The sequence below is a fragment of the Camelus ferus genome, chromosome 29, assembly GCF_009834535.1.
Source record: "Camelus ferus isolate YT-003-E chromosome 29, BCGSAC_Cfer_1.0, whole genome shotgun sequence".
Classification (NCBI taxonomy): domain Eukaryota; kingdom Metazoa; phylum Chordata; class Mammalia; order Artiodactyla; family Camelidae; genus Camelus; species Camelus ferus.
In genome coordinates, this window is record NC_045724.1 from 16,901,355 (window position 1) to 16,925,604 (window position 24,250).

Consider the following 24,250-nt stretch of genomic DNA (forward strand, 5'->3'; position numbering starts at 1 on the left):
CTGAGGGCACAGAATGCCAAACAGCAGGGCATGTAGTACCACATTTTCATTTTGTCTACAGTTCAGCCATTGAAGCACTTAAATGCATGTTAATAAATTTAATAACATTTATTAATTGAAAATAGTTCACTTAATATAAAAACACCAGAAGAAAATACTGTGCAAGAGAAAAACCAAATAGTACACACTTATATTGATAAACTTCCAAATCCCCTATGACTATTCTGTATTTGAATGGAAATTTCAGGGTATAACGATTGTTTACATATTTAAGGAGTTGGAGGGTATTTAAGTCATAATTTCAAGCAACTGTTTAATTTTTTTAAGTTCCTAATTTGAAATATTATACCCAAGTTCTGATTTTAGTGCATCCTATACTAGGTGTTTTATTGCACGGAAGAAATCGGGGGGATATGGGCGAGCTGCTTTCTGGGTACACAGCACAGCTTTTGAGGATGAAAGCCCCACCCAGGACAGGTCAGTCAGCAGTGACCTTTCCCATCCCAGTGGGCCGGAGTCAGAGTTGGTTCTGGGAGTTTGTCTAAACCCACAGTATGAGGTTTAAAGCAGCACAATGTTTTAGGGTGTCAACCAATGTTCTCAGAGGGCGTGGAGAGAAATCCAAAGAGGTGGGCAGCCTGAAGCAGGACTCCGGTGTTGGGTGGTCCTAGTCCTCCCAGTCGATGCTGATGGGGCCACCTGTCAGTATTTGGCTCTGTGAACCTGCGGCATCCTCTCCTACTGCCTCACGACGCACTCGCCGGTGGCATCCCTGGGCACAGCGGGAACGCTCGTCCAGCATCCCGCAGACAAGGACCCGGCAGTGCAGGAACACTTCCTGGAAAGAGCATAATGATAACGGGCAAAAACGGTGCTAACAGCTGCCACATGTGGGGCGTTTCCGAGAAGCCAGACATTGTACCCAACACTTCACAAGCATTATCTCATTTCATCTAGACAACCATCCTTTGAGGTAGATGTTACCATCTTCATTCCACAGATGAGAAAAGTGAGACTTAGGGAGGTTAAGGAACTTGCCCCAATTCACGCATTTAGTAATGTGGCAAACACACTGAATCACAGGGGTGATTTAAAACCCTTCATCCATAAGCACTGCCTTTGCATGGGGGCAGGAGAGACCTTTGTGAAGACAACATCTAGTAATGTTAATATCTTTGTTCTGCACAGCAAGGTTTGGGCATGATGTGGGCTCCCATGCACTTCTGTGGAAAATAACAAGTTCTTTTGCCTAGTTGAGGATGGAGCTCACAGTTAGCCATCATGGTTAGCAGCTGTTCTGGAACAGTGATGTAGCTGGACAGGACATGAAAGTGTGGAAAAGATTGTTGGTTTCTTATGCTTCCTTTTGTTAAGTGGTTCAACAAGGCTACTAAGGCAAAAAAACTTCCACTGTAACATACTACATGTAGCCTCTTATAGCCTCTATCCATGTATATCTATTAAAAATGTATCATATTCAACTTTCATGACAATAGTTTTTTCATCTCTCCTTTTTCTATATTTCATTCTATATGAACTCCTTAATACTGCATTAATTGCTATACTGTTTGCACCTCTCTCATAACAGTGCTCCATAAACACGGTCAACAAAGCTTGTTTTTCTTTTGTTTGTTTTTGAGAAGCTGTCAGAATTGGAATTTTTAGATAAAAGACTATAATGATTTTATGGTTGTTACGTATTGTTAGACAACATTCCAGAAAGTGTACCAATTTATCTGCCACTATCTACTTCTCTTTAGAGCCTTGCAAGTGTTGGGATTCATAGTTTTGCACATCTGATACATATAAAATAGTCTTATAATTGTTTTAATTGGCATCTTAGACTATTTTCACTGAACATTTCACTGTTTGTCTTTTCTGTGAATTCTCTTTCCATATCCTTTGCCACATGACCACTACAAAGGTTTTTTCAACCTCATCTGCTCACAAGGATTTTACATTATAATAAATAAAATCATATATTTTACATATAATCACTTTCTTTGAACAAATATAGTTTTTTTTTTTTGGCAGGGGGGCAGATAACTGCGACATTCATGAAGGTGTTAAGCTTCCAGATGGCCAGTTTTATAGTATTTCTCATAGAGGTGATGCAGATCTTAACTGTGGGCTCGTAGAATGTCAACAAATTGCGACACCAAGAAGGAAGGCTCAGGTTGATGGGGGGCTGGGGAGGGGAGGGATTCCAAGGTAAAGGTGTTCAGCTCACCTTGTGGTCTTTGCCCACAAACTTGAAGACGGGGACCTGGAAGTGCTTTGCTAGGTGATCTCGTGATGTGTACTGCTTTACTGAGTCATCTGAAACACAGCTGGAAGTGGGACAGGATAGTACGTAAGACTTGATTGTTTAAACAGAGGTGGAAAAACAATCCAGTCCAACATGTCAGTCCAAGGAGAGGCAATCTGGGTGGAGGAGACTGAGTTGCACTCAAGATTTTTGAGAATGAAGGAAAAATGAAATTCCCTCTCTGTGAAGGCATCCTCAGACATAGCCCTGCTCATTAACGCTGTCTGTCCCGTCTCTCATTGGCTGTACCCACAAACTGGGCTCAAGGACCTCCTGTTAAGGCAATGTATTGAAGTGTTAGCAACAGTGAAAACATTTGTTTCAAAGATATCTTTTGAAATAAAGGTATCTTTGTAAGGCTGTATTTTCACTTGTAATAATATTACAGGAATTCTACATTCCTATACCTTATTATTGATTTGAGAAGGCTTTCCTTTAAATAGATTTCATAGTATTTATCAGACACCTAATAGGCATTCAGCCCTGAAGAAGCTCCAAAGGTGAGCAGGTCCCAGTTTGTACATCAAAGATCTGTTTCTTAGAGAATAACTGGATCTACTGGGAAAAAGTCATGTCCTTCGAGAATATTTTAATTCCTCTTTCCTCAAATTTAATGCTACATTGTAGTTTGATAGGGCTTTGGGGTTTTAATCTCAGGTCTATTGCTTAAAGTGAACTTCCTAGGTTCACCTCAGGGTTAGCTGGGGGAAAGAACTGTTACGGATTCTCCATTCTGAGGCCACGGTTTAGTATTGATGAACCATTTCTGCTAAAGGTCAGGGCTCACCCATGTATTATCGTTTCCATTTTGAGTTCTAAAGGAACTTTTTTCCCTGACTGTATTTTTTTATTATGGATAACCTAACAGTTTCCATCTACCAGGCCAGTAAAAAAGTGGGGATCAGATATAAAAGCCTATAAAACTGGATACTTGCTCCACATGCTTACAGACCACTTTCTGGTTCATTGCTAATGGCTGTTGCAGTGCAGTTGAAAAAGCAAATAATATTGTTTCAAAATAAGCCATCTTGGCTTGTATTGCCACTGGTACATTTTTCCCTGAACTGAAGAGGATATCAACATGTAGCACTGCTTCTGTTATGTCTTGTATTTATGTACACATTTTCATTTTCCTGAGGTTAAATGAGTGTATACCATCTTCTGTGTATGTTCTCTGATAAATACCCACTGCACATCTAATCTGGGTGACACACTCTGTTGGGTGCAGCAGAGATGATAGAGGTGAACACTCTGTGACGTCAAGTTTACAGTCCAGTACCTACGATAACGATTGTAACACGATATTAAATTAACCCTTTTCATCTAAGTGCCTCAGCATTTTCAATTCCTCTAAAAATACAATTTTCTTTTTTCAAGAGAAAATGTGGCAGAAAGAGTTGTTGCAGGGTAACACATTACAGAGTAGAATCCAAGACAAATTCTGGCTCTTGATTTGGTGTTTGCTGCAAGTAGACAATGCTAGTTTGTCAACTCCACATTCATGCGCTAAAAGAAAGTAACAATGCATTTCTCAAATATTTACCGATGTTGAGCACTTTTCATGTATCTGTTGGCCATCTGTATGTCTTCTTTGGAGAAATGTCTATTTTGATCTTCCGCTCATTTTTTGATTGGGTTGTTTGTGTTTTTGATATTGAGCTATGTGAGCTGCTTGTATATTTTCTAAATTAATCCCTTGTCAGTTGCATTGTTTGCAGATATATTTTCCCATTCTATAGGTTGTCTTTTTGTTTTGTTTATGGTTTTCTTTGTTGTGTAAAAGCTTTTAGGTTTAATTAGATCTCATTTGTTTATTTTTTGTTTTTATTTCCATTACTCTAGGAGATGGATCCAAAAAAATATTGCTGTGATTTATGTCAAAGAGTGTTCTGACTATGTTTTCCTCTAGGAGTTTTATAGTATCCGGTCTTACATTTAGGTCTTTAATCCATTTTGAGTTTATTTTTGTATACGGTGTTAGAGAATAAGGTATCACCTCACACTGGTCAGAATGGCCATCCTCAAAAAGTCTACAGATAACAAATGCTGGAGAGGGTGTGGAAAAAAAGGAACCCTCTTGCATTATTAATAGGAATGTAGTTTGGTGCGGCTACCATGGAGAACAGTACGGAGGTTCCTTAAAAAACTAAAAATAGAGATACCATATGATCCAGTAATCCCACTCTTGGGCATTTATCTAGAGAAAATCCTAATTCGAAAAGATACATGCACCCCAATGTTCATAGCAGCACTTTTTATAATAGCCAAGACATGGAAGCAACCTAAATGTCCATCAACAGACGACTGGATAAAGAAGTTGTGAGAGATATATATATATACACACACACATTCACACATACACACACACAAAGGAATACTACTCAGTCATGAAAAAGAATAAAATAATGTCAGTAGCAGCAACATGGATGGACCTAGAGATTATCATACTAAGTGAAGTAAATCAATCAGAGAAAGACAAATAGCGTATGATATCACTTATATGTGAAATCTAAAAAAAAAAAGAAAACCCGACACAAACCAACTTATTTACAAAATTCAAGGAGACTCACACAGGCATAGAAAACAAACTTATGGTTATGGTGCAGGGGGATGTGGGGCAGGAAAGGGGGAAGGAGGGATAAATTGGGAGTTTGGGATTAGCAGATACAAGCTACTATGTACAGAATAGATAAACAACAAGGTCCTACTGTATAGTACAGGGAACTATATTCAATGGCTTGTAGTAATCTGCAATAAAAAAGAATATGAAAAAGAATATGTGTATATATATGTATAACTGAATCACTATGCTGTACATCAGAAACTAATACAACATTGTAAATCAACTATATTTCAATTTAAAAAATGGGGAAAGAAAAAAATTAATTAAAAAAATTAAAGTAACAATGGTACAGGATAATTCAAAATAACTGATTACCCAAAGTCATCCACTGTTGGATTTTGGAATGTAATATGCTTCTTTTTGTAGATATAAACTTTCTAACTCTATTTTGCTTATTAGGTTTTCATTAAATTATTTTAATTCTCAGAGCATATGCTGACTAAAACTAGAGGGAGGTGAATCAGATATGTTAAATGTCAGGGGAAGCCAATCTGATTTAAGTTTAAGTTGAGGACAATGAATAATCAAACAATTTATAAATATAAGTAAACTGCTTTACTATTTAGACTAGTACTTTACTAGTATAAGTATACTAGTATTACAATAGTAAAATATTAGTATATAGTATTTTACTAGTTATACTATTTTAGGGCTCTGAGCTAGCTCCAAATTAGTATTATGGTAACTATTCATTTGACAACTATTTAATGACCTTTACTGTAGGCTAGGCATTGACTGAGGAAGAAGGAAGGAAGGTTTCTAGTTCAGGTCAGAAGGAATCAGGGAAGGGTTTGTGGAGGAAATAAACCCCACTGAATCTTGAAGGACCAGTAAGAATCAGACAGGAGGAAAAGGAGAAGATTTCAGGCAGTGGAAGAAACAGTAGGTGCAGAGTCAGGAGGGGGTAGGGAACTATAGGATTTGGGGATTGCCCATAGTTCCCTCTGGCAGGAGCAGCAACTGGAGAAGGTAGAGGTCAGAGGGTGAGGTACAGTGAGCCAAGCTGAGAGTTAGATTCTATCTTGAGGGATTATCTTAAATGCACTATTATTGTACTAGCCAATACTGTACTAGCCAATATTGCATGAGAGATGGGAGTATTTGCCTTGAGTAGTGTACACAGGTCTACACAGCTGTGTTTTTGAGTTCTGCCTATGCTTTTCAACCATTTTAATATCTTCCATAGAATCTTTCTTTTCTGTTTTGTATGGATAAGGGCTAGAAAATTAAATGGCACAGCTTCTTAGAACTGCTTATAATAGAAAGTATATATAGTCCTGAGGATCTGAATAATGAATATATAAATAAGCTTCACAAGTTTTACTCAGATTGCAGGTTACATGTTTTCCCAGTTAAAGTTGAGACTATACATTTACTTTTGCAAAAAGTAAATATGTGTCCATCAACAGATGACTGGATAAAGAAGATGTGGTATATTTATACAATGGAATACTATTCAGCCATAAAAACTGACAACATAACTCCATTTACAGCAACATGGATGTTCCTGGAGAATGTCATTCTAACTGAAGTAAGCCAGAAAGAGAAAGAAAAATACCATATGAGATCACTCACATGTGGAATCTAAAAACAAACAAAAAAAAAAAAACAAAAAAAACCCATAAATACAAAACAGAAACAGACTCATAGACATAGAATACAAACTTGTGGTTGCCAGGAGGGTGGGGAGTGGGAAGGGACAGACTGGGATTTCAAAATGTAGAATAGATAAACAAGATTATACTGTATAGCATAGGGAAATATATACAAGATCTTGTGGTAGCTCACAGTGAAAAAAAATGTGATAATGAATATATGTATGTTCATGTATAACTGAAAAATTGTGCTCTACACTGGAATTTGATACAACATTGTAAAATGACTATAACTCAAAAAAAATGTTTAAAAAAAAAGTAAATACGAGGGGCAAGAGAAAACTCTCGGGGTAAGAGAAATATTCACTATCTTGATTGTAGTGATGGCTTCACAAGTGTATACGTCAGAACTTACCAAACTGTACACTTTAAATATGTATACTTACTGTATGCAAATAGGACTCCAATCAAGCTGTAAAAAAAAAAAAAAAGGAAGAAAACAAAATCCATTCCCCCACCAAAAAAAAAAATCCATTCCCTAATCTTCTTAGCACTAATTATGTGACTAAAAACAAAACAAACCAAAACTGATGTTTCTACTTTTAATCTTAAATCTTTGTGGGGATCACTTTAAGACGGCAAGAAATCCGAAAGGCTACAGCCCCCATGAGACCTACTCTTGGCCACCCAAAGCAGCTGAGAATGATGCACTTTCCAGACCCTGAAAACAAGCTAAGGAGGCTACAGGAATCTGAGGCTAGAAGTATTCCTGCTGGTAAACAGTTAAATTTACTAACCAAAGGAAATCAAGAGCCATCAAAAGACTTTCAGCAGGGATCTGACTATATATATCTTTCCTCCCCGCCCCCTTTTGACCAGGTACCCAGGGCTCTGTGGAGCTGAGACTTGAAAGCTGGGATTTAGGGGGCTGTGTTAAGAAGCATTTTATCTGTCCAGGTGAAAGATAATGAATTACGACAGTAAGAGTGGACTAGAGAGAATGAGGCTGGGATATTGCTACTTTTCAAAAAGCTTCTCAGTTCATCCTACTGTGGCATCAAGGGTTGAAGATCATTGTGCAGGAGGTTTGATAGCAGCAGGTGAAGGCTGCCTGTGGTGAGAGATCCCGGGTGCTAAAAGCAAAGCAGAGTCTATTGGGCCAATCAGCAAAGGGCATGAAACTGGGGCACAGCTGGGGCACTCTTAGTAGACCATTTCCCTTAAGCCGCAGGTCCTGACCCTGCCTGAGATATGTCCCATGTGATGCTGAGAGTGAGGAAGAAGCTGATGAGATACTGCTATGAGTTTGGGGTGTGAGTATAATTTTCCTGGGAATGTAAGCAGTGGGTGTGGTAACTGCTAGGCGTCCAATGATACACAGAGACACGCAAAGCATCCTCAGGAAATCAGGAAACCTCCTCTGGATAAAACAAGCCAGCAAAAACAAACTTCACTAGGTCTTTCCTCTCCTAAAACTACTAAAGTATTTGTACTTTCCTTCACCACCAAACTTCTTCCAAGATGGGTCTACATTTGCTGCTTCCACTTCCTCATCCTCTTGCATTTCTCAGCCCCTACTCGGCACCCATTTCTCACCCTCTCTCTGGGCAGGTTAATCAAGTCTATAGTTTCTACTATAAACGGGGTGATTCTTCGCCTTTTGTCTCCAGTCGATCTCGTTCCTGGGTCTGATATGCATTTCCAACCGCCCACTGAACTTCTCTTCCTATGTCTCCTGCGGGCATTTACAATACATTACTATTGGGAATGATAATATTCAATATTTTCATAACGAATCTGCTTCTCTATGTCCTTTTGTCTTAGCTAAGGGCATCTAGTCATTCATACGAGATAGACCCCTTGGAGTCATTTTCGACTCCCCTTTCCCTCACCAGTTTTTACCACCAAAAGTCAATAAAGGGTTTCGGAACCAATCAAGAGCGCTTAAGAGTGAGTGCGATGTGGGTTCAGGAAAGGACTGAGGACGCATGCGCGCCTAGACGTTGGCTGTGAACTAGGGACGATGGGTCAAGCAGCCTACTTACCCATCCCGGATGAGGTAGTACTTCAGGATCTCGTCGATCTTGGACGTGGGGGTGGCAAAGCAGCTCTCCACTAGGCTTTCCAAGCCATTCACGTGCACCAGAGGCTCAATGCCGAAGTAGAGCGAGTCACGAAGCTTGAGGGTGGGCAGAGCTTCCCGGTAAGGCTCTTCGAACTCATTGTCCTTGAAGATCTCCAGAGTGAACGGAAAGATGCCGTGATTGCGGCTCATGATTTCCAGCGGGGTGTTGCGAAGATTAGGCACATAGCCCTCGGAAATCGTGTAGAGGCGCGGGAACTCGCAGGTCACTGGGATCAGCAGTTTGCTGGTTCGGATGATGATGTCGCCGCTGCTCCCTGGGGTCGGCTTGGGTAGACCTGTCACGAGGTTGCTAGCCACGATCTTGTCATTCACTACCTGATCAAGGCCAGGGCCAGGAGAGGAAAAAGAGTCCCAGTTTATTTCTGCAGAATTGCCGCCCCCCCGCCCCTTTTTTTGATAGAAACATTCTCTAAATTTCTCTTTATATTAAAATACATTAGAGATTGGGTTGCTGAATCTGGAGGCTCTTTTTTTTTTTTTTTTTAAATTGCTTCTCCTCTTTTCAGTAAGATGTTTTGACTGTTAAGAGTTTTACATACCACTTCATGGTCAACCCACACATTCCTTTGGAGGATTAGTCATAAAACCGGAGCTATGCAGAATCAGCACATTCAAAGCTCTGATATTTTACAAAAGAACAGCTCCTGTAGATCATTTTTTTTCTGGAATCCTAGACCTGGTGATCGTGCTGCAGCATGACCTTGTGCTGAACTCATCCACACACAGACTTCAGCTATCGCATGTACGCCTCCTGTGTACTGGAAACTCATTGGGCGTTTCCATTTGATTATCCACAGATAGGATAAACAATATGCCTAAAGTGATGCCTTGTCCTTGACTATCTTCTGCATGTCTCACCCCAAGTCTACTTAGCTCTCTGATTTTCTCTAAGTTGGATTCAATAAATAAACATTTATTTGGTTGCAAGGGCCTCTGCACTGATCTCCTGGGTCCAAGTCCTCTTTTTCTCTATCCAACTTGCCTATTCTGATTTCATTCTGACAGTGCCTGCTGAATCCCATTACTATGGGATAAAGCCCAAATGTCTCATCCGAGCACATAAGGCAGATCTTTGGAAACATGATCTCCCTCCATCTACTTTTCCAGTTTCCTTTCCCACTGTGAATCCTTTCCCAGTCAGGCTGCATTGCCCATTCACTCAGCATAAGCCTCAAAAATTCCCATCTCTGAGACTTGCTCACTTGTTTTCCATGTGAAATGCCCTTTCTTTTCCTCTCTGCCTGTATAACCACACTCTGCCCCAGTTCAGGTCCCAGTCATCTTGACTGCTCCAGTGTTTGCCCCTTTCTGAACTCCTGTACCACCTGTCAACTGTATCACTCTCACTTATATTTTGCGTATGTTGTCATCTCAATACTACTGTGTACGTTCCTTTTTAAAGTCAGGAATCCTATTTCACATATCCTGCAGACTCCCTAACACAGGGCTGTACACAGATTCTTGGATGAAGGTACAAACCTTTTACTACCCCCTGAACTCAGAAACTCCTTGAACTTCTTTGCTACCTCATAAATGAACCATCATCTACATCAGTCGCTTTCTCTGAGTAAAATACTTGGTCAGAGACACAGCCAGCCCCCTGGTACCAGTGCTGCTGCACTCAGGAAAATGTCTACATGTATGGAGAGATGGTACTATTTGAGAGCAGAAATAGCAGAATTTTTCTTAACTTGGTGTCCTCACAGTGCCGGGACCACAACAGATACTCAATAATACATTTATTAAATGTACAGTATGGGATTTTTTGAGCTCTGTTCTTTCACGTGGAAATATTTCACCGATGACACAAGCCACACTGCACACCTCTGTCAACAACCTCCCAAATAACTGGATTCAGTCATTCCCGAAGGGTCCTCCAGGAAGAACCTACATCAACCACTGTGCCACACGTCTTGAGGGAGAAGAGGATGTTGACATGGGTGCCATTGGACACTCCCCTGCAGGAGGTGTTGGTCAGGAAGAGCTCCAGGCCGCCGACCAGGTCCCTGGGGATGCTCACTTCTATGGTGTTCGACTTGCACATCACAGGGACTGTGGGAAGAGGGGCTGCTGTTAGAGCCAGGAGAGCAAAATTGGGAGAACGGGAAGGAGGCTTCTAGGAGAAAAAACTTCATCCTCTCGCAACTTGAGCTTTTTGCTCTAACCTCAAGGGAATCTCTGAGACTCAAAACAAATTGGTGAATAAAACCTGGACTCCTAACTCCCAAGGCTGGGGTCAAATAATGCTCCTCAAATACTATACTGTTTCCCGAGTGAAAAAATATTGTGTTCAGGTTTCAATTCAACAAACATTTACTTCAAAGCATGGCTGGCAAAACTCCATGCACTGAAACACCTAAAGGATGCACTTTTAGCACAAACACAATTTATTGGCAATACATAAAAAGGATTGCTTTGATATAGGCTTAAATTACAGAATGCTACTGCTTTGACTTTACCATTAATTACTGCCTCATAAAACAGAGGTAATAAAAACAGTGTTAGTGCACTTGGCGAAGAGTTCCAAATTGTCCTTGCATTGCTCAGTAAACCATAAACTCTGACTATAAATTTTACTTTAATTTAATATAAAAAGATTGCTTTTCTAGCGTTCACTTCTCCAGACTCTACCAGTACCCTAAAAGGAGTACTTCTGGGTACTGTCAGACCATCTGTGAGGACAATATCAACATGTGAGGGCATATCATTAGTATGGCATAGTATAAAGAAATCAGAGATAGGCGCTCATTAAATATTTGCTGGATGAAAGAATGAATTTTCTGGACATAGATAACTAGTTTTCCAGAAATTAGTTCTCAGAGGATTGTTGATGATCACATTGTAAGTGTAAGGGGAAGTCCTTAGGGCTTTCAACTTTTCATAACCCAATTATCTGTTAGAAAAGAGAAGAATTGCATCTAAATGAAGTATTTGTTATACAACTAATACTAGAAATTAGAGGGGGAAAAAAAGATAAAAAGCTAAGGAAGACATATGATTCAGCAATCCTGTTTCTGGGTATAGATTCAAAAGAATTGAAAGCAGGATCTCAAAGAGATATTTGCACACCTATGTTCATAGGAGCATTGCTGACAATAGCCAAGAGGTGGAAGCAACCCTGGCCATCAATGGATGAATGGATAAACAAAATGGGGTAAATACGCACAGTGGAATAGCTTTAGAAAGGGAAATCCTGTCATGTACTATCAAGTGGATGAACCCCGTAGATAATCTGTTAGGTAAAATATGTTAAGTCACAAAAAGACAAATGCTGTAGGAGTCCACTGATATGAAGTATCTAAAGCAGTTGACGTCATAGAATCAGAAAGTAGAATGGTGGTTGCCAGGGGCTGGGCGGGGAAGGGGGAACGAGGAGTAGCTGTTTTGATGGGTATAGAGTTTCAGTCTTACAAGATGAAAAAGTTCCAGAGATCTGTTGCACAACAATGTGAATATACTTAACACTGCTGAAATACACACTTAAAATTGGTTTAGATGATACATTTTATATACATATATTTTTAACCACAATTTTTAAATGATTTCAGGGTGAATACACACTGCTGAAAGAGCTGGTTTTCTAAAAGATGAAAATCCTGACACACTTGGGTGAGGAAGGCAGGGAGATTCGGGGGGTCAGAGCTGAAGTTGAGCCAGTCCATGTACTACCTTGGCAAGTGTGGTTATCTTCAGACAGCACCAGGCCCCGGGGACATTCACACTGATAGCCCGTCTCAGACATCAGACAAGAATGGCTGCAGCCGCCGTTGTTGTTGTGGCATCCTTCAATGTCTGCAATAAAAAACAGAAGAGAAGGGATGAACTGGCAGCCCTCTTCCCCAAGAATTCTGTTTCTTGGATGGTCCTGTGCATCAGCCATTATACTTGACTCATCACAGTATCACTGGAGCCCCACTCCGTCACTGAGACAGGTGGGTAAGGACCAGACCAAAGCTTATTAAATGTTATAGCTACAAAGAGCAATCTTCCAACAGGCACAGCTATAACCACTGAAGCTGGTCATTTTGCAGAATGCCCTTCCCTCTGGACTGGTCTGTTTTTCTCATGGTTAGACCACAATTGTGGGAAGGAAGACCTGAAAGTCATTTCTTTTTCTTTCTTTCTTTCTTTCTTTCTTTTTTTTTCATTTTTTTTTATTGAGTTAGAGTCATTTTACAATGTTGTGTCAAATTCCAGTGTAGAGCACAATTTTTCAGTTATACATGAACATACATATATTCATTGTCACATTTTTTTTTTTGCTGTGAGCTACCACAAGATCTTGTATGTATTTCCCTGTGCTATACAGTGTAATCTTGTTTATCTATTCTGCATATGCCTGTCAGTATCTACAAATTTTGAAAGTCATTTCTTAATTGATGTAACATTTAATCCACCCAGTATGAAATTTTATAGAGTATTACTGATGTAAAAGGGACTGACAGAACATAAATTCAACCGGAGCACCTAAATGGATCAGAGTTAATCAGAGTTATTGCCAACTGTTTGGATCACCAGCCCCTCTCCTCAAATCTCTAGGACTAACAGCACTGGTAATACATTTCTTGGGCTGACAGATCACTGTAAAAATGAGACCTGGACAAAACACTAAGAGATTTCATTCTACTGATCTCTTTGTGACAATCCTTTTATGAGGTAGTTTTTTTTTTAAGCTTTCTTTTTTAAAGTTTTGCATTTTCAAAAAGCATACTCAATCAAATGGACAAAAAGAAAAAAATATTCCATTGAAAAATGAAGAAACTACCACATAATATCATAGTGAACAGAGGAAAAATAATGACCTTTGTGGACTCTGGATATTATCTTCTCGATCATGGGTCATCAAATGGTGGCCTGCTACATGTTGTAAACAAAGTTTTATTGGCACATAGTCACACCCATTTATTTACCTATTATCTATGGTTGCTTTCTCACTACAAAGGCAGAGTTGAGCAGTTTCAACAGATTCTATATGGTCCACAAAGCCTAAAATATCTACTGTTTGATCTATGCAGAAAAAGTTTACTGGTCCCTGCAGTAGGGGTAAGATAATAAAAGGGAATGGTTTCAAGTCATTTAAGATGCTCATGGAAAGATGTGAGCCAATTTCCAGTTATAGCTATAACTCTCAGTTCAATAATAGTAAAAAATATTTTTTTTTGGAACATTAGTAAGTTAACTGGGGATGAATCAATTTTTGTGAAGCACAGAGAGAGGTTAAATTTGCAATGAATTAATCTTTGCAAAATTTAAGAGATTAGGCTATCACTTGTTAATAAGTCTGTATAGTTAAAATGGATAAAAGGATTCCTATAGGGTTTTTTTGGTGTGCTATTTATTTATTTATTTTGGATAATATATTGGATAAACTTTATTTTTTAATTAAAAATTTAAAAAAATGAAGTACAGTCAGTTACAATGTGTCAGTTTCTGGTGTACAGCACAATGTCACAATCATGCATATACATACATATGTTCATTTTCATTCTTTTTCATTAACCTATAGGTTTTTGAAATAGCTGAAAATGATATATGATGGTGTAGAAGAAAGCATAAAAATATGCTATAGGATGTTAAAATCAACATTAATAGGATTTTTTTTCCTTAAAAATGATCTTCTTTAAGTCATTTAATTTCTCTGGGTCTCAATTTCAATATATGTAAAAGGAAGGGGTTGGACCAAATGTTCACTGAGGATATTTCCAGGTCTAAAACTGCAAAGCACAAAATAAACTGAAATTCTTAGTTGGCCTGAAGGATTTTAAGTCTCTTACGAGAATATACCAAAATGTTTAGAATGGATATATCTGGCATGTGGGATTGTGGGTCATTTATTTATCTTTCTTTTACTCCTCTGTATTTTCTTCTATGAACATAACTCTTTCATAATAAAACAAAACAATAAAAACTACTTAAAAATTAAAAAGAGCTTTTTGTTTTAAAAAAGATATGCTCATCCAACGACTAGCTAAAGAAACAAATATGTTTGGACTATACATAAAATTTAAGGGTTTCAAATACAAATCTTAATCTTAAAGTATAATTAATATTTGAATGTAATCGTCTGCTAAAATACTTTTCAGTTATGATTATTAGGTTTTAAAATTATATGAGGATTAACTACAATATTTCCAATAAAATACTCATGGATAATTACAAATGTTCCTCATGGAACATTTCATTAATATGCAAATATGGGAAGATTATTGCATAAAATAAAATTTAAGGAGGATCCAGGACATTACCCTTATTCAATAAAATTTCAAGTACATTTATCTTATCATATAATCTGCAAAGAGTGGAGGATATTTTGGGAGGATCCCTCAACTCCCAATGTCATCAGATTCAGACTCACTAAAGTGGAAGTGATGAAGTTTTGGGATAATATTCAAGGGCAAATGTGCCTTAAGAGAAGGATATTATCTAAGTTTTATATCATAATAATAGATAATTTCTGCTTCAATTATTTGACATACATTACAAATTACTTTTTATTACTTAATTATATAAATTGTATACAGCATTTCTAGTATCAAAAATAGATAAGTTTACTTATCTCCAAAAATGGATTACTCCCAATAAATCCAAAGCATACAAGTTAAAAAAAATGGCTTCATGTAAACCAGTTTCCCAAACTTCCAAGATGGTAAGACTCACCTGTGGAACTTGGTAAAAACACAAACTGTAAGGCTTCTCCCACCCCACTGACCGGAGGCACCAGGAGACAGGCCTGGGAAGGGCCAGCTTTAAAAGCACCCGGGTGATTCTCCTCAGCAGGGAAGTTGGAGAAACACTGCTGTAAATAATTTGTTCTTCCACCTGCCTCTACTACTGCCTTGCTAGTACAAGTGTGCTCCTTGGATCCACAGCATAGGCTTTACCTAGAAGATTTTTAGAAATGCAGTCTCTTCACCTGACCCCAGACTTACTGAATAAGAATCTGCATTTTAACAAGATCCCAGATGATTCACGGTCACACTAAAGTTTGAGAAACACAGAATACCCTATTTTTATTTCCCAGTGTGGCTCTCTGCCTCTTGCAAAATGCAACAACTCCCTCCTGCTAAAGCTTGCAGACAAAATCTACACTGCACTCTGTCTGCAACAGGAGCATCCTCAGTAGCGATGAACCCCTGTGTTGATCCTCTACACAGCCAAACTGCTCTCTCTTCTAACGTTGGGCAGTTTCATGAACATCAAAGAATAAACCAGTGGCTTAGATGGGGCTATTGACTGTGAAGCCCTCTTACCCATCTCACCTTCACAAGTCTTGCCATCACTTCTTAGCACACGGCCAACCCCACACTCACATCGATATGAATTTTTGAGGTTTACACAGATCTCACTGCAGCCACCATTGTTTTGCTCACATTCATTTTCATCTGTAGAAGAGAAACCACACCATTTACATACTGCTGAACAACTCGGTCTTTCCCCAAGCCCCTTAGCAGGATCTCTGCATCTTTTGAGATCCTGTCCGTAGACTTTCTACAACCCAACTCCCTTGCTGGGATCCAGTGTAATCACTTCTATCGACCAGGTCTCCTCAACTGAGTTATTTGTCCATCTGCCCTCTTGGAGCAGCAGGCCACTGGTTACTGGCCAGTTCCCTCGTAAGGGCAAAACTGTTGGGGAAATGAAGTTCCCTGTGTTACCAGGGGTCACCTATTTGTTTGTGTTGGTGAGTCTCATTTTCTCCAGTTCCTGAAGATTTGTTAAATAAATAAAACTTATAAATCAAAGTGTTGAGGGGAGGATATAGCTCAGTGGTAAGGTGTGTGTTTAGGCAGGTACGAGGTTCTGGGTTCAATCCTCAGTAATTCCATCAAAACAAACAAACATAACTACCTCCCCCAATAAATTTTTTTTTAACTTTAAAATAAAAAAATAAATCAAACTGTGTTTTAAATGCATTAAAAGAATTTACATTACAGAAGGAAATGTCTGATAAAGTTTTTTTTGTGAGCCTGTCTTCTGTTTTAAATGAATGACAGTCCTCAAAATCTATTTTAAATATTGGAATATTGTACTTAAGCAGCGATTGTTAACCTTTTAAAAAATCTGATTAAAAACTATGGACTCTTGCTATAAAAAAATGCACAATTGGCAACAAATGTCGATCCCCTTCCTTCTACAAAGAAAGGGGAGTTTGAGGAGCTACACTTGTCCTGGTTTGGATCTAGGACATCAACCAGTGACTGGGGTTTAAATATCCACAAGGTGACAGAAGGCATGGCCTTGGGTGCAGGAGAGGAGATGAGCTGGAATTGAAACCCTGCTTGATTTCAGGACCCCAGAAAAGGAATCCCCACAATGAGGGGGAGTAGAAGGACCCTGCTCTAAGGCCAGGGAAGCAGTAAGGAGCTCTCTTCCAGGGGCTCCAGGAGAGACAAAAGCCTTCATAAACAACAGAAACCTCAAGTCGGATAGGCCCTGCCATGACTGTAGTATGAACTCATAATTTCCACGTGGTATGGGAATCTTGAAGCTGAGAAAGTGATGTAAGATTTGGCCTGGACTGGGGAAGCTTCTGTGACAAAAACATTTGAAAAACAGTTCTGTAAATTGTTTCTGAAACCTGGTAATGAATGGAGTTCCACAGAAAAACAGTGATAACAGAAGATGGTTTGCCATCAACACTACACATGAGAAGACGGTCCACTGTGAGAAGGAGCTGACAAGATAGTGCGTGGGAGGCTTGGAACTGGAGAGAACAGAATAATCCAGAAAAATCCATAATACAAGGATTTAAAAAATAACCAAACAGATAGAACAAAGGATGGTAACCAAAATATAAGAAGTGTGTAAAAAGATAAGGCAGAATCGAAACCAAACATACAGAACTTGTAGAAATGGAAAGTACAGTGGGTGAGATTAGAATCTTCATCTTCATCCAGGGCCCCTACTGCCTGGACAGTGGATGGTCAGAGGCCCTGAGCAGCCTTCCTGGGCATGGCCACACTGGTGCTTGGGTCCAGCTTCTGTCCAAGGCCTGGACTGCTTACCTTGTGACTGATTTTTTTTTTTTTTACATGAGGGAGAAGTACACTTTTACTCATTTAAGCCATCGTTATTGGGAGTTTATTGTCGTTTACAGCCTAACTTAGATACCCTGTGCTCCAGCAATTCCACTTTTATAGGTATGCTCTAGAGGAAATCTTACACATGGGGTAAGGTGTCATTTATATGTTAATTTTAAGAACACATGAAACAATGCTACATATTGTTATGGTTGCATACATAAATAAATAACGGAAGCATGAAAACAGGGACCAGGACACATACTAACTTCAAAACAGTATTAACACTAGAGGGTGAGAGAGGTAAATGAGATGGAGTGAGATGGCTTTACTCTTATCTGTAAACTTTTATTTTTAAAAAAAAGGAAGAAAATTTTAGCTATAAATCTGGGTACATGAGTGCCTGTTATATTATTTTCCTATACTTTTCTCTCTGCCTGAAAAAAAATACATAATTTAAAATGAATAATTGAAATTGTTACCTTAAAAAAAACCCTAAAGTAACATTGACACATGCACATAAACACAAAACTTTGGCGCTAATTTTTGGGAATTCATGATCTCCCTGAAACCAATAGACAGACCCCAGGTAGAAACTGGGGGCTTTTCCCTATGTCCCAATAGGCAGGGAGACCCAAGATAAACTGTTAAGAGTGATGTGTATGGTGTGTATGATATGTGACTTTTGGTTTAAAAAAGGGCAATATATATATTTGTATTTTTACATTTGCCTGAAGGAGCCCTGGAAGGATACATATATAAATAATGTAAGAGGTTACTTGGGACCGAGTTGGAGGAGGGGGAAATGGAACATATGGGGGGCAGACAGTTCAACATTTCACTGTATACCTTTCATGCTGTTTCATTTGGGAACCATTTAAGTATATTACCTATTCAAAAGTTATACTAAAATGAAAGCAGTGAAGTGAATGAAAATCTCCTGCTGTGTACGTGTTGTGCAGTCTGAGGCTTTGGGGTGGGTGGTGGGGTGGGTTACAGGAACCATTGTCTCCTGTAATGCAAAACTTTTTGCTTGAAATCACAGTCAAAATCAACCATTCAAGAGCCCTAACAGCTGTTATGGGAGGGCCTCGCCATGCTCCACAGGATGGCCAGTGGGGCTCATTAAGGAGACTGAGGAACAAAAGCTCCTCTAAAATAAGAATCCTTTTATGTCCCTGTCACCCTGAATCCTCATCCCATGTGGACTTTTTTACAGCTCTTCTTGAGGAGGTGGGTGTGGGTCAGTCCTCCCCTTTCTCCCTAGACTTGTTTTAAATCTATTTGAGTCTAAATACAAAAAGCTTTATAACATTAAAGGGAAAATAGATGGTCTTCAGTCTTGGGTTTCTCACCTCTATTTTCTTTCTTTTTTTTTTAAATCTCTATTTTCTTCCAGTTGTAGACAACAGAGCATATATAACTGGACAACACTGAATTTCCTACAGATGAGCTGACTCCCCTTTCTTGCTACTCAGAGAAACCAAAGTTACATCAGTGAAGCTATAGGAGTATGTCCTTAGATAATTCTAGACCAAAGCTAGCCCACAGATATACAAAGAAAGCCACATAAGTAATTTAAAACTTCCCAGGGGTCACATAAAAAATCTGTTAAAATACATTGGTAAAATTACTTTTAACAATATATATCATTTAATACAGGATATTCAAAATATTTCATTTCAATATATAATCCATATTAAAATTACTGAGTTTTTAAATTCTTCTTTGAACTGGTCTTCAAAACGTGGTATGCATTTTATACTTTAGAGCATGTCTCAATTTGGATGCTAAATTTTCATCAGAAATACCTGATCTATATTTTGGAATCATAAAATGTGCAGTTTACTCAAGTTGACCCACTCATTTTCAGTCTTCGAATGACTGAATCAAATTTCAACTTTTAAATTAAAATTAATCATATTACAATTCAGTTTTTCAGTCACACAAGCCATATTTACAGAGCTTCATAGCCACACATGGCTAGTGGCTACTGTACTGGACAGTGTAATCTTAGACTGTCCCAACATATGATATAAATTTGGCTTGAGGCTTTAGTTAAAAAGGCAAACAACATTCTAAATGTTCAGAGACACACACTGGAAAAATGATGGAGCTCTGAGTCAGAAAGAGTTTTTGATTTGTCCTTTTGCTCCTAATACCCTGTTTCTACTGCAAGATCAGTTTCTTACCAAAGCACGTCTGTCTGTCAGGGCCTAACACGGTTCCTGGAGAGCACGTGCACTCACTGGTGTCCAGGCAGCTGCCGTGGCAGTCCTCATCACAGATGTCATAAAAGTCTGTGGAAGGATAAAGATGACCTTTCCTGAGGGGCGAGGACCAGGAGATGCTCTCATCCCTGAGAAAGCCTCGTGGGTTCAATCATGGGGTATGAGTTCCTAGCCAACAGCGAGAGCATTCTCATTGTTCAGGGTTTACACAACCCAAAGGCAAGAGATACCGCCCAGGGACTTGTTCTGTCATTGAGATCAGTGATTCTCAACTTCAGATCCACAGGCCCTTGGTGACCACGGAGATTCTTCAAATCTAAAACCTCACCAGCCATGAGCTGTAGAATAAATAAGCATTATGTCCTACACTTCTCTGCAGTTTACTTTAAAAATGTATATGGACTTTGATGGGATTAATAGCACAAAAATTCATTTAGAAGTATTACTGATCTCAAGTAGCTTCTTCCCACTATGTATCATTTTAAAAAAACAATGGACACTAAGCACAATGCTACCATGTAGATGTCTGAAATAAATCTTAAGAATGGGTCCTCCATCCTCAAAAAAGTTAGAAATCTATTATTTAGATAACGTAAATCATCATTTCACTTTCTAATGTTTTGTTTGAATGAAATGACGACAAAATAAAAGTAATCAAAGTCATAGCTCCCTTCCCTTCCTATTCTTCAGGAATTTTTCAGAAATCTAAGAACAGACCTCAGAAATCTCCATTTGGAGGTGTCTGTGGCCCTAAATCAATGTTCTTCAGCCTGTGAGATTCTACCATAACTGAATTTCAGATGGCACTTTTCTCTTTGACGCCATCTGTAGCCTCGTTGGGGAGGAAAAGGAGCCCAGGGATGGTACTCACGACCACAGTAGACATGAAAGCAGACGCTGGGCTTGGTCAGACGATACACGTAGTAGCCTCCAGGGCAAGCCTTGACCTCTACTGTGGTGTTCCAGAGGCAGCAGTTCCCACTGAAGCTCGCACAGGCCTGGCGTTGCACAATGCCGTCACCTTCCAGAGGGTGGCTGCCGTTGAGCCAGACAGGTGCATGGGTTCCACAGTGATTTTCCGGGATGCAGAAGGTTGGCATGGCATCCCCTGCCATGCCTGTGAAGCGGTACCACTCCCCATCCACATTGTTGTCACACAGAGGGGAACCCTGAGACTCATCAAATTCGTGGTCCGTGTTCCTCCACGGCTCATTCAGACTGATGTAAGCAGAGCAAGGATCTAGGGCTGGGGATGAAAAGGGCACCTCAGAGGAACCTTGTGATGTTTCAGATCACGGTGTCATAGCTTGAGTCCACCTTCTTTGTTCTTACATTTCCACTTTTTGGGGGTTCAAGAAAGAAATTATCTAAAGTCCCCAACAGCAGCTGTTCAAGATTTCTCAAGTTGACATAAATATATTTCATAAATGCGTTTTACAAAGTTATTTCAAATCTATGTAAGATTCTGTGTTCGCACTGGACTAAACCTTTTATCCAGAGTAATTATCTGATAAAAAGCTAGCTGTTCAGATCAAGGGAGGTTATTGAACGCTGCACTGGTCAGACTATATTTTGAGTACTGTGTTCACACCTGGAGGCTATATTTTATGAAAGTAAAGGACAAACCTGGTGTCCAGAGGAAGGTGACCAGATTTAGAAGGGAGCCTAACAGTTATTTACTGGGGAAGAAGCTGAGAACTACAGTTTAGAGGGAAAAAAAAAGAAACTGAATATGCATCAGCTTTCAAAAATCTGGAACAGGTTTGTGAAAGAAGAATTAGATATTCTGTTACAAGGACAAGAACAAACTGTTACAGGGAAGTGCATTTCGGTTCAGCTATCCAGTAATGGAGAGGCTGTATCAAAGCCCTTCATCTTTGGCAACTTTCAAAAAGTAGTTGGATGGTCATTTGTAAGCAAGATTATGGATGGAATTTTGCACTAGTGGGAAGTTCGGCTTGATAATGAATGTGTAAAGCTCATTCCACTGAGAAGGAAAAGGCTTCTGGCACATGTCAGCTGCTTTGAAATACACAGTTTACTGGCAAGTAACTACCAAAGATATTCTCCACATGAGTGTTGGTATATGTTCCATCAGCTTATTGAAAATATCATGAACTTTGTGTCTTCACAATTAGCCATGGCATCACTGTCCAGACTTCAGCAAAATTTCAAGCATGCTTTTTCTCAGTGCATGAATAACATGGACAAATATTTCGTCAAAAACATTTGAATGACTGAAGACCCCAGCATTTTCACTGCGTCTCTCAATTTCAGGAAAACACTGAATTAACATAGGCAAATTATCCTTACAAAGAATCTATAAAACCAAGAAATTCTAGAAAGGACCACTAGCTAGAGAGTATTATACTTCTTAACGCATCGAAGATGACTTAACTGACACTGTAGGCAGAGAATTCGTATCAAGGACGATACTCTTTGTGGGCAGGAAATTCAGCCTTAGCATACACTGCGCAGTAATTAAATATGGATGGGCCATGATCATACAATCTAACTTGTCTACAAAATATTTTGGATTTCCCCAGTCTGCATTCAAACTCAAGTTTACTGTCAAAGCTTCAGTCACATGTAGAGAACGGTGTTGCCTAGTGCTAACGACCCCACTGAGAATGTAACAGTTTGGGACGAGAAATAACTAGGATTTCACCTATTCTGGAAATAACACATTGGCGAAGTTACACGTGGCAGGAGCAACCGTCTCCTTAAAATGTCCCTGAGGTATCCCAGCTGTGCCCCAGACCATGTCCCTTGGGACTCTCTACCCTCTCAAAAGGAAAAAATTCCCTCATCTGCACTCCTGGCTGTGGTTTTCTTATGAAGAAAGGTTTCCAGGGCAATTTCACAGGTGATTATAAATTCATAGAAATATTTGGTTCATCTCCTTGGCTCTAATTTTATAGGAAATGGTTAGGTACTCAACTTTTAATAGCTTTTACAGAAATGCGTAAACCTCCCTCAATAACTATTTCATGATTTATAAAGTTTTTCCTTGAATTTAACTAACTTTTCTTGTGCTATTTGTTAAAAAGTTCACTTCCTTTCTTGCTCTAGAGAGTAGGTGACACAAATAGGAGAAATTTACTATCTTTTGTAAAATAAACATATATTTTTAAAGTTACCCATGCAATTTCTAACGTTAAATATACCCATTCCACTCCACCCCCTTTTAAGGCAGTAATTCAATCCTTTAATAATCTGGCTGCTGGTATTAATTCCTGTTTTCAGTCTTTCAGCGTGAAGCCCAGAATTTGGTATTATGTATGTTGCATTGTTGCATCCTGAATTGCTGATATATAGAGAGATATCTGTATAAATAGATACCTATATTTCTCTATATATCTATATATGGGAGCTGGTTGGCCTTTTCTACAATGCCCACGGGTCAGCTGCCCTGCTGGCTGCCCCTCCCAGGTCCCCCCAGGTCTGGGCATCTCGTGGCTGCTGAGCCCAGAGAACAAATGTCATCGTCCCCGCCCCTTCATCCAGCAGACCAGGAACCCAGGTTCGGAACCCTGGATCCAGCCCCTCCAGTAGTTGTGATTATGAGCTCAGACTGAAGCCCCCCTCCTCATCTTCTCTTCCCGCTCTCCCACCTTCTCTCCTCTCCGTCCTCTTCTCCTCTCCCTCTCCTCTCATCCTTTTCTCTCACTTCCTCTCTACACCCTGGGCAACCCTCACCCCGACTCTAATCCCCAGCCTCTGAGTTCCCCCTTCATCTTGCTTATGGCATTGAGTCAAACATCGTAGAAGGGCTGCAAGAAAATAAATCAATAAAATAAAAAAGATCTGGGACAGGAGAAGGTGTGTGATGTGAGGGTACAGGAGGTACTGGAGGGAGAGTAAGCCTGGAGAGAGTGTGGGGAGAAAGGGGAGAGGAAGCTGACGGAGGATGACTTTGGCTTAAGCAATTCTTGGTTAGTTCCTGGTAGTAGATGGTGGTTAAACTTGGCTCAAGCCTATCTTTAAGACTATTTTTTTAGTATAACTGAAAAATTGTGCTCTACACTGGAAATTGACATAACATTGTAAACTGACTATAACTCAATAAAAAAGAAAGAAGAAAAAAAAAAGACTATTTTTTAAAAACCAATTGTAGATTTAGAGAATCATTGAGAAGATAGTACAAAGAGTTCCCATCTACTGGAACCCTAGTTTCCCCTATTAGGGAAAAATCGTAGGTTAGTATGGTACCTTTGCCACAATTAATGAACCAGTGTCAATACATTATTATTAACTTAATTCTTAGTCTATTTAGATTTCTTCAGTTTTTGCCTATGTCTTCTCTGTTCCAGGATCCCATCCAAGT

General features: G+C 39.3%; 1 protein-coding gene across 1 annotated transcript in view; it reads right to left on the reverse strand.

Moving 5' to 3' along the window:
• Positions 1 to 83: 83 nt before the first annotated feature.
• Positions 84 to 24,250, reverse strand: part of OIT3 (oncoprotein induced transcript 3) — a 29,030-nt gene continuing 4,863 nt past the window's right edge. Inside the window, exons 2-9 of the mRNA XM_006192988.2 lie at positions 20,795 to 21,169; positions 19,885 to 19,992; positions 15,932 to 16,054; positions 12,342 to 12,464; positions 10,564 to 10,724; positions 8,572 to 8,987; positions 2,231 to 2,330; positions 84 to 838 (exon numbers count right to left, since the gene is read on the reverse strand). Of these exons, the coding sequence (XP_006193050.1) occupies positions 668 to 838; positions 2,231 to 2,330; positions 8,572 to 8,987; positions 10,564 to 10,724; positions 12,342 to 12,464; positions 15,932 to 16,054; positions 19,885 to 19,992; positions 20,795 to 21,169 (1,577 nt within the window). The 3' untranslated portion in view covers positions 84 to 667. The remainder of the gene's footprint in view (positions 839 to 2,230; positions 2,331 to 8,571; positions 8,988 to 10,563; positions 10,725 to 12,341; positions 12,465 to 15,931; positions 16,055 to 19,884; positions 19,993 to 20,794; positions 21,170 to 24,250) is intronic.